This window comes from Echinops telfairi, unplaced genomic scaffold (assembly GCF_000313985.2).
Source record: "Echinops telfairi isolate 266 unplaced genomic scaffold, ASM31398v2 ScPeMD7_5;HRSCAF=22, whole genome shotgun sequence".
In the NCBI taxonomy this organism is placed as follows: Eukaryota; Metazoa; Chordata; class Mammalia; order Afrosoricida; family Tenrecidae; genus Echinops; species Echinops telfairi.
In genome coordinates, this window is record NW_022103901.1 from 11,092,359 (window position 1) to 11,103,217 (window position 10,859).

Consider the following 10,859-nt stretch of genomic DNA (forward strand, 5'->3'; position numbering starts at 1 on the left):
GGCGGCGGAGGAGGAGGTCTTCTCTGGGCACAGGGGAAAGGAGACATCACGAGCTGGGAAGGCGCCCACTTCCTGTGGGATGCAGGAGCGCCCCAGAGACGGGCCGTCAGGTGATGATGGACATCTCCTCCCGGTCCCTGCTCTCAGACACGGAGTTGATGATGCTTTTCAGGTACTTGATGAACTCCAGCCGGATCTCCTCAGGGTCCTCCTCGAGATTGGAGTGCACCAGCTTCAGCTTGTTCATGGGTGAGGCTGGGGAGAGAGAAGTGGCACAGTGGGTGGGCTTGTGAGGAGGGGCTGTGTCTAGCTCCCAGCGGCCAGAGACGTAGAGAAGCCAAGTTGGGGGGTTTTCATAATGCCCGCAACCAAAGGCTGCGGTGCCTGCCCTGAGCCAGGTTGCACCACCTTATGAGAGGATGGAGCCGCTACCAACTTTGTCCAGGTCCTCCAGGGCCGGGCCCTTGAACCAGAAAGGAAGAGAGGCTCTTTCGCTCTCAATTTGTTTCTGGGCCGTTTCCAGTCCCCCGGGCTCACTTTGTCATCTCTCTAATGTAAGGGCCACATGTGAATTGGGAGGTTGTTCCGGAGAGGAGGTCAGTCAGGAACATGCGTCCCCACCTACCAATTAGTGGCCAAGGCCAGGTCTGTCCCATCTTCATGTCCCCCTGCCTGTCAAGGGCCTACCTGCTGGCCTGGATGTCTCAGAGGGTCTTGCACCCTGGCAATGCATAGCACACAGTAGGGTCTCAGTAACTGGGGGAAGCTGATGGTTTCAAAGGTGTATGTGCCCAGCCACTCACTGGCCGGTCAACTCGGTAGTGACCTAAGTGGGCCAAAGCAGGCCTGTGTGCCACGAGATTTTCATGGGTTTGTCAGGACTTTCTTCTGAGGTGCCTCTGAGGGGACTTGAACTACCAACCTTTTAGTTAGGAGTCGAGTGCTGGCCCATTTGTACAACCGAGGGTCTCCCAAAGACACACAGAAAGACACACACCCATCCAACGCTCAAAACCGAGGCCAAACTAACCCAACTCACGGCCGGTGAGTCAGCGCCGACTCACGGCGCCCCTACAAGACAGGGTGGAACTGGCCCTGTGGGTTTCTGAGACTGTGCCTCCTTACGGAGTCAAAAGTCCCGTCGTTCTGCTGAGCAGCGGCTGGTGGTTTCAAACTGCCAACCTTGCGTGGGTAGCGCCCCAGCGCAGAACCCGGGGCTCCAGCAAAGCCAAGGTGCAAAGGGGAAATTCCGGGCTCCTTACGTAAAGACAGGTGTCCTCTCTCCCCTCCGGAGCCTGGCTTGTGGTGGGCAATTAGGAGACACTGGGCATCCTGTAAGAGCTGCTGCTGGACAAAGCACGAGTACCACATCTCGACTTCCTTCAGGTGGCTCGGCGTGTCGGCGTTGAAGATGATCACCACGCCGTGGGAGTCCTTCATCAGCGCCGGCCAGCAGGACTCGAACCTTCAGGAGCCGGAGGGAGGGGTGGGGGGAAAACACTTGAGATCATTTGGTTTCCAAGTGCGGACTTTAAAGGAAGGACAGCTCAGTAATCAAAGTGGGAGGATGACCTCTAATTGCTCCACGACCCAGGAGCTAAAGCCCAGAGAACAATTCGCATCCCATTTATGGGTTGGGAAGTGGGCTAGGCCTGGGAACCGGGAGCCCGGTGGGCAGCTGATTTTGAAACGGGGTGACGGACGCACACCCTCTCCAGCGCAGACCTACTTTGGGTCACCGCCACAGTCCCACAGCTCAAATTCGCAGGCGCCCTTGTTGTTGCCAGAGACATGGGGGTTCTCAAACTCCAGGATCCTGAGAAGGAAGAAACCACAGCCATGCCTCTACTTAGAAAACACCATTTTGGGGGTGGGGTGGGGTGGGACGGCAACAGCACACCCTGAAGGAGGGTAACAAGTGGGGGCTCATGAGGGAGGCAGGTTGGTCAGGGCTCACCTCACTCCTTGGGTGGGGTTGTACTCAGTGATGTCAGAAGATTCGGTGAGATAGTTGGCCAGGACCGTTTTCCCGCTCTGAAAATGGGAGGGAACCAAAGATCGTGGGTGGACAGGGGGAACAACATGAGAAAGGAGTCCCCTTTCCCGGGGAGCTGGCTTGGAAGCAGCTCTGATGGAGTGTAGACCACGGCTGCCCCGGGGTGGCTCTGCTATGAATGGGTGGACCTTGCTGCCATGCTCCGGTGTGGGCGTGGTGGGGGACAGCCTGGAGTGGGAAGCAGTGAGGGTGGTGGGCACAGGATCCCAAGCTTGCCTCTGCTATAGGTGACTGGACCCACCTCGGTTTCCCTGGCTGGTTCTCCATCAACTTATCAGCGAGCATTAGGAAACAAACAAACAAACAAAGCCCAAACAATTCCACAGCTGCCGTGGGGCTCTTTGTACTTGCTCCTCTCTGCAGCTTCCAGAACCCACAGTTTGTCATCAAAATGAAGTCCCAGAGAGGGAGGGGGGCCACTCAAGGATAAGGGCGGGCCAGAGGCTACACTGAGTCTCAGTGTAGCTTGGGACTTCTGCTGGCTGACATTGCCACACACACCGAAGGGCTGTTTGGCCTCTGAAGGTTTTACAAGACATGCACCTTATTAGACAAAAAGACACCAGGACAATAACAATAAACCTTCCTGCTCACCTCCACCCAAACCATCCCTCCGTCATCCGGCTCCCCTCCCAAGAGGCTCCATCTAAGAGTTATGTCATGAAGAGTCCTGGTGGTGCAGGGGTTAAGTGTTGCACGGTGATCCGCAAGGTCAGCGGTTTGAAACCACCAGTCTCTCTGAGGGAGAAAGACTGAGCTTTCTACTCTCATAAACAGTTCCGGTCTTGGAAACCCACCGAGGCAGCTCTACCCGGTCCTAGAGGGTCGCCATGAGTCAGCATCGACTTGATGGCAGTGAGTCTGGGTGTTTGGAATAGAAACTCCCTGACAGAGATTTAACCAGGTAAGAGGTTTTCATTTTGTCTTCCTCACTTACTGTGTTAGTCTGGGTTGACTAGAGAAACAAATCCAGAGTCACTCATATAGGTGTGAGTGTAATAGTTAGCTTAAGTAAAGCCATTTTATATAAATGTAATAGTTAGTCTAAGTAAAGCCATTTTATATAAATGTAATAGGTAGTCTAAGTAAAGCCATTTTATAGTAAGCAGCCATTCTGCACCAGACCGAAGGTGCAACCACAGGCCTTGTGGTATTCTTAGCAAAACCAGATAGCCCCCTCGTTCGTAGAACTGGCAACAGACTACCTTGTGCCAGGAAGCTGTGCTAAACCACATAACCGCAAAGTCTGCTTCTGTACCAGCTTTCTTGCACAGTCGCACAGCTCAACTGTTTGATGAAACCCTATAAAAGCCTAAGTCTGTCAGCACAGGGACCAGCTGATGGCCTCGTTTTATCTGAGCCTGGCTGGTCCCTGCGCAGGTTCTTTTTCTCCTTTCTGTCCCCTTTTAGTAAACTGTTTTCCTTCTTACCAAAAACGGAGTTGTTCTTGTCCGGTTCATGTACAACCTAAGAGAGAACTGTCTATCAAAGAGCAATTGTACACTAAGAAAACATCCTAGCCCAGTCCAGATCAAGTCCATTCGGCCTATATTATCCCATATGTCAACACTAGTCCATAAATTCTTCAGACTCATGCAGCCATGCAATGAAACTGAATGCAGGAAGATTACAGGCCAGTGAGTGGAAAGTCTTGTGGATCCAGTGGTGTGGAAGCATCTCAGCACTGGCGTGGGTCTCTATGTGGCTCCAGGGCTCTGGCTGCATCATTGTATCTCCATGTGGCTTGTCAGCAGAATGTCGAAGCAGAGAGAGTATCTGGCCTCCAGGGAGCTAGCTATTCATCTCCTTTGAGCCTCCAAATTGAGGTCATCCGGCTGCGACCAGACTGACAGGTTAGACTCCACCCTTCGCAACTTGACAGGAGATAAGTAATGCCACACTTAGGAAGTGATCCGGAGGTGGACAGTCACGCCTGTGCAGCTAGCTGCTCCGAGAGCAAGGGCTCCCTTTCCTCCTGTGGAGAACCTTGGCTTGCCTGTCTATTGAGTTCCTTCTTTGCTTTCCCGAGTTAAAATGATTCATTCTGTACTCTAGCTACTCCTTCCTTCTTTGTACTAGATCTTTCCGATGCTTTCCTCAGGATTGAAACATCACCGTCATTTATTTGACGGCTTCTTCCTTTTGGGGGGGCTCGTGCTTAAGACCTTCCCAACCTCAAGGTTAAAACCCTGTCTTTCCCCCTAGCCACCTGTTGTGCTCTTCACAGTTGCTGACTCACAGCAGCCTGTGTACCACGGCGTCACATGAAACCCTGCGGGCTCTGTGTCCCCATCACAAACTGCAGCCGTTGAGCAAATGTGGCCAGTCTAGCTCACTGGAGACTTCCCAGGCCTCTGTTGGCCCCCTACTTCACCAAGCAGGAGGCCCTCCTCTAGCGACGGCTACCCCGCCTGCGGCCCCCCCACCCCCCCTGTCCCAGGCTGATGGGTCCAAAGTATGCAAGCCAGACAAGGTTCCCTTGTGGTCTGTAACGTTTCCAGTGGTTCATTGTCAAGATCACCAGGCCTTTCTTCCCCATCTGTCTTTGCTTGGAAGGGCCATTGAAATGGACAGGTGGTGGTCTGTCCATCTCTCACAGTGGTCATCACCATAGGGGCCCGGGAGCAGCAGCAGCAGGGCACGAATTCCAAGTGTCACCTCTTGATTCCCTCCCCAGACCCAGGTGTGAAGATTCTGGTGGGTGGGGGAGGGAGGGAGGGAAAGGGGGAGGGAGGGTAGCCACCTGGGTTTTAAGCCCTCCAGGTGCTTCTGAAATGTGAGTACCTTTATCTACTACTTCTAGTTCTTTTTAAAACATTTAGCATGTTGTTGTTTTAGGTGCTGCCCAGCCCAGTCTAACTCTGTGACCCTATGCCAGCGGTTCTAAACCTGTGAGTCACGACCCCTTTGGGGGTGTGTGTGTGTCAAACGGCCCTTTCACAGGGGTCGCCAGATTCATCACAGTAGCAAAATGACAGTGATGAAGTAGCAGTGAAAATAATTTTATGGTTGGGCGGTCACCACAGCGTGAAGAACTGTATTCAAGGGCCGCAGCATTAGGAAGGTTGAGAACCACTGCCTAGGTGGTAGTTATATCATCTGTTGTCAATTTGAGACTTAAGAGTGAAGGGATGGAGTTTAGCCTGCCAATCAGGTGACAGCTTGATGATCTCATTTGGAGGTGTTAAAGAGATAAATAGCTCCCCGGAGGCAGGAGAGATACACGCTCACTCCCTGGGAGATATTCCTGAGGACAAGACACATGGAGCTTGCTAGAGCCGTGGTGCTGAAGGAGCCACGTGGAGACCCTTGCCATTACTGAGATGTTTATACCGCCACTGGATCCACAAGACTCTCCACCCACAGGCCTGTGATCTTCCTGCATTTGGCACCATTGCATGCATTATGTGAGTCTGAAGAGGAATTTATAGATTGGTATCGGACATATGGGCTAATATCAGACTTAGGGACTTGATCTGGACGGGGCTGGGATGTTTTCTCAAGATTCAATTGCTCTTGTATATAAAGCTCTTTCTTATACACATATGATTGTCCCTGGATTTATTTCTCTAGTTAACCCAGATGAACACACCCTATATACAACAAAACCCCATTTCTAGCCAGTGATCTGCTCACAGAAACCCTGTGTTGGGTTTCCCACACTGTAGGTTTTTACTGGAGCCGTCAGCTTCCTCTCCTATGAGCGGCATGTGGACTTGAACCCCTGACCTTTCAGGTAGCAGCAGCTCAAGGCCTGGCCGGCAGTGTCACCAGGGCGGTTTGTGATACGTGTGTATTCATCCATGTATGAAAACACGTGTGAATACACGTGTACACTTCATCCCCGTTAACACCACCAGCGTGGGGAAAAGAGGCGTTCTGATCCTGTCAAGCGTGGTGGTCCCTGGAGAAACATACGTCAGCAGGATGGCGCTGAACCCAGCCGGGCTCCCCACATTGGCTGGAAGTTGGGCTGACTTTGGGCCTATCTCATCAAGCGACCTAATGGAGACGTTTCCGAGTAGAAAAGAAGAAATGGGTTGGAATAAGCTATGGAAATACTGATGCAGGATGCTCCCTGCAGGGATTCTTCTCGATTCACCAGTCTTTTGGATGTAACAGAGAGAACAGTTTAGGGGAGTAGATATCGTTCACACTTGTGCGTTGCATGATTAGGTAACACAAAAATATTTTGTGTTCTTAAAAACAACAACAACAGCGTCATGGTCCTGGAAGCTCCCAGGGGCACAGCTCCAGCTTGTCCCGCAGGGGGGCTGTGCCTCAGCAGGGCGGCGATGGCCGTGAGTTTGTCACCACCAGCTGCTCTGAGGGAGAAAGCTGAAGCTTTGCGCGCTGGGATTGGCCGCAGCCTTGGAAACCCACAGGGGCAGTTCTCCTGGCCTCCCTGGTGGCGGCGAGGGAGAATGGGCCGGCTGGCAGTGAGTTTGTTTCTGTGCTGGATCGCCAGCACGCAGCCATTGGCTTGCTTCATTCCCGTTGTCTTCAGGGCGCTTCGCAACGTTCGTGGGGAAATTCCATTCTCTCCCAATTCCACTTTCCCCACCAACTTTCGGGCGCTTGCCCTCCATCTCCGGGGGACAAACTGGGGTCGCAGAGGGGAGGGTCAGGTCACCCAGGCTCCGCCTCTGATGAGTGCCCCTAACTGGCCTTGGGCCTTGCGGCCCGAGTCCCACGGGGTTCGCGCCAGCCTTCTCCTTGGGGCCCCGGCTGGGATCCGGTCTGGAAGCGCCAGGTTCACCGTTGGGTGGGCCTGGGACACACGCGGACGGGCGCAGGTGGAGTGGGTCCCTGTCTCTCCCCGCCCCCGCCCCCGCGGTGTCTCCCAGGCAGCATCAAGAACGCGAGACCGCGCCCTGCTCCCCAGCTCCGGGCGCCACCCCCATCGCCACCGCGGCCCCGGGCCCCCGGCCTCACCTCGCAGGGTCCCACGAAGAGGATCTTGGCCTTCAGCATCGCCGTCCGTGGCCGGCGGGCCTGGCGAACGCACGTAGAGCCGCCGGGCGGTCGCGGGGGAGCGGAAGCCGCGCCGCTGATTGGCGCTCCCGTTTCCATGGCGACCGGGCGCGGACCGCAGGGGCCGACGGGACGGGCGCGCCTCGCCCGCGCCTCGCAGAGAGCTGGCTCGGGCTCGGGGTGGAAGGCGCGTCCCCGCAGGGCAGCGGGCGCGGAGCGGGCAAGAGGGGACAAAGCCCGACCCTATGGGGCAGGGTAGAACTGTCACTGTGAGTTTCCGAGACTAACTCTTCGCAGGGGTAGAAAGCCGGTCTTTCCACTGCAGCTGTTGTTGGTTTCGAACCGCCGACCTGTGTCACCCCTACCCACCAGGGCCCTAGGTATCTGGTAATGTAGAAGGGGCTCTTTGGGAAAGTCGAGGGGCTGCGGAGAGGAAGACCCTCGTTCGACCAGGTGGATGGACACAATGGCTGCAACCATGGGCTCAAACCTAAGGTGGTGCTGGACCCGGCAGTGTTTCGTTCTGTTGTGCATAGGGTCCCATTGGGTCGGAACCCACTCCATGGCGCCTAACACAAAGGACATTTGGGCAAGGAATCCTGGTGGCACAGTGGGTTTTGAGCCAGGCTGCAAGGGACCCCCAAGCTGCTCTGTTCTGAGGGCGAAGGATGTGGCAGTCTGCTCCTTAAAGATTTGACTGCAAAAGAAAAGTGTGTGTAGGGGGTTGGTATGGGGGGAGATATGACTAAGAGGATCGTGGGTTCTCGCCTCATTTAAGGAGTCCTGGCAACACAATAGCTAAGGTGCAGAGGTTTGCCCCCTGCAGGAGACATGGCAGTCTGCTTCCTGAAGACTGACAGCCTTGGGAACCCTATGGAGCAGTTCTACTTTGGACATGTTGCCCAGTCCCTGGAAAAGGACATGACATTTGGTAAAGTGGAGGGTCGATGTCAACGAAGTCCTTTGAGGAGCTGGATTGATATCTTGGCTTCAATCCTGGGCTCAGAGAGAACAAGGGTTGGCCATTGTTTAGGACTGCCATGAGGCGGGACTTAGCCAACATCTATTAACAACAAATTGTGAAACACAGTATCACCCCAGGCCTAGCGATCTCTATCCTAAGAATCTACCCACAGGAACTGAAAGCAGGAACACAAAGCACAACTTGTACATCATTGTTGATCGCAGCATTAGTTACCATAGCCAACAGGTGGAAGCAACCCAAGTGCCCATCAGCACCTGAATGGATTAAAAATATGGTATATTTAGACAAGGGGATATTATTCAGCCAGAAAGAGAAATGAAATACTGATGGATACCTCCACATGGACGAACCTGGAAACACTGGGCTGAGTGAAATAAGCCAGAGACAAGAGGACAAGCGCTGTAGATCCCCCAATTCCAACCCGCAGTCCTCGTCGATCTGGACAGGAGCAGAAAGCCTCAGCTTTCCGGGTCTGCCTGCTGGCCTTGATGTTAGTCAGTAGCCCAATCCACAACCCACGACACCATCAGGCTCCTGAGAAGAAATACCTAGACCGGGTAGACTCTAGTGGCCGCGCCCATGGCCGGAAGCATAGGAACGATGGTGCGGACGGTGCAGGACCTGGAAGGGTTTCATTCGGTCACACACAGAGTCGGAGTGGGTTGGACCCACATACACCTAACGACAAACTGCAACAAAGTTTATTAGTGAGAGGGAGGGGGAGGGCTCCGAGTTTCTGTTCACGGTGGTGCAGTCATCTGGAAATGGCTCGTGGGGATGGCTGCACAACCTGATGAACATACTGTGTAGAAGGCTGGCCTGGCAAATGTTTTATATGTACATAGAAATTTATATGTACATAGAAATCGATATTATACAGGAATGTTTATATTTCTACATATATAAAAACAAAAACATGTTATGTATTACATATAAACATGCAGTACATATATAACCTAAAATTTTAAGGTGTATATATAAAACAAAACAATCATATATATAATATATAACAATTGTTATATACATCTAACAATTACAGGAGCCAGCTTATCATTTTTGATAAGGTGGTGAATCCTAGGAGTATGGATACAAATTATGTGAGCAATGCAAGTATGAAAGCAAACACCAAGATAAGCCCATGATCTCATCGTTCACTTTGAGTAGGAGTCTCGGAGTCTTTGTATTATGAAGATATGCTGAGTGAACTCTAAGAAGGAATCCTCACTTTCGGAATGTGATAGTTAACGGGCTGATGAAAATATCTTGCAAATTCCTACTTTATATCAGGCGTTCTTTGAGATACTGGGGGTGTATGCCTGTGCTGCTTTGATTCCAATGGAATAGATAGATATAAATGAATAAGTGAATACATAATGTACTCTCAAGTATTAAAACTACAAAAACAAACCAAGTTCACTGCCATGGAGTTGACTCCAACTCATCGTGACAATGGAGGACAGAGTAGAACGTCCCTGGGGCTTTCCGAGACTGTCTATCTTTACAGGAGTAGAGACCTTCATTTTTCTCCCACAGAGCAGCTGGTGGTTTCGAACTGCTGACCTGGTGGCTAGCAGCCCAACTTTAGGTAGTGGTTGGTGGGTTAAGTCCACCCCGAAGCATGTCAGAAGAAAGGCTGGGTGATCTGCTTTTGAAAAAATCAGCCATGAAAACCTCCGTGGAATACAGTTCGGTCACACGTGGGGATTGTGCGGAGGCCCTCCCCCGTGCTATGAGTAAGACAGAAATCAATCTGGCGTCTTCAAGGAATGGCCCCAAGGACTTGTGATGCGGATGCAGAAAGACCAGAGGGAGAAAGGCCAGGTGCAGCTGGAAGAGGATGTGCGCCTTTGGGGATTCGTCCTAAGGGCGATGGGAAGCCTGTGCCAGGCTTGCCTTTGGGTGCGAGTGATAGAGATTACACCCCAGTGACCTAAGCAGGGGAATGTTCATCTTCTCTTAGAGATGGGCATTCAAGAACGGTACAAACTGCTCAAGGAGCAAGGCCTCTATTTCCTTCCTGTGCTGACCCCTTGGATGTGATGACGGCTTCAACTTTCAATGAATAGTTGCTTTCAAGATCGTCACAAAAGAGAAGAGAAAAGATAGGGGCTACCATAACACCCCCCTTATCAGGAAAATAGGAGTTTCCTTAAAACCCCTAGCTAATGATTCCCAACAATAGCTCATTGGTTAGAACTGGGGTGCATGGACTCCTTAACTGCAAGGGAATCTGGAAAATATAGACTTAAATTCTCAAGACGAGAGGAGGGGGGTTGACATTGGCTGAGAAGGCAACCCAAAAGGATGCTGACTCTTAGTCCACATGGCAGTTAGATTTACACCAGCGTGCACTTATGGGAGGTGTGGAGTCCAACCTGCCAATCAGGTCACAGCCTGATGGTGCCTCCCTGTGGGTGTGACCTCCTCATAAGGAGGGCCCTGGGAACCTACCCCACTCTCTTTCACTTTCCTGTTGACGCCATCTAGAGACCTGCGTGAGCCCCGAAGATGCGTCCACAGCCATTGGATCCATAAGACTTTGCACCCACTGCTCAGTGATGTTCCTGATTTCTGCATCATTGCGTGTGACTTCGTGAGTCTGAAGAGGGACTTATGGACTAGTATTGAACTTACAAACTTGAGTTGGATTGGGTTGGGCTCTTTTTTTCTTAATCGTTTTATTAGGGGCTCATACAACTCATCACAATCCATACATACATCAATTGTGTAAAGCACATTTATACATTCACTGCCCTCATCATTCTCAAAACATTTGCTCTCCACCTAAGCCCCTGGCATCAACTCCTCATTTCCCCCCTCCCTCCCTGCTCCCCCCTCCCTCAT

General features: G+C 52.2%; 1 protein-coding gene across 1 annotated transcript; it reads right to left on the reverse strand.

Moving 5' to 3' along the window:
* Positions 1-6: 6 nt before the first annotated feature.
* On the reverse strand, positions 7-7,065 carry IFT22 (intraflagellar transport 22). The gene is made up of 5 exons (XM_004705615.2): positions 6,992-7,065; positions 1,958-2,034; positions 1,730-1,816; positions 1,263-1,465; positions 7-255 (listed from the first exon to the last, which is right to left on the reverse strand). The coding sequence occupies exons 1-5, from the start codon at positions 7,028-7,030 to the stop codon at positions 107-109; spliced, it is 555 nt and encodes a 184-aa protein (XP_004705672.1). The 5' UTR covers positions 7,031-7,065; the 3' UTR covers positions 7-106.
* Positions 7,066-10,859: the final 3,794 nt, after the last annotated feature.

Excerpts from the sequence above, each read along its gene's own strand:
- IFT22 (XM_004705615.2), bottom strand. The coding sequence starts at position 7,030 with ATGCTGAAGGCCAAGATCCTCTTCGTGGGACCCTGCGAG. Across the intron at positions 2,035-6,991 it reads TCTTCGTGGGACCCTGCGAG|AGCGGGAAAACGGTCCTGGC; the intron begins GTGAGGCCGGGG and ends TCCCATTTTCAG. Across the intron at positions 256-1,262 it reads GAGAGGACACCTGTCTTTAC|CCTCACCCATGAACAAGCTG; the intron begins GTAAGGAGCCCG and ends CTCTCTCCCCAG.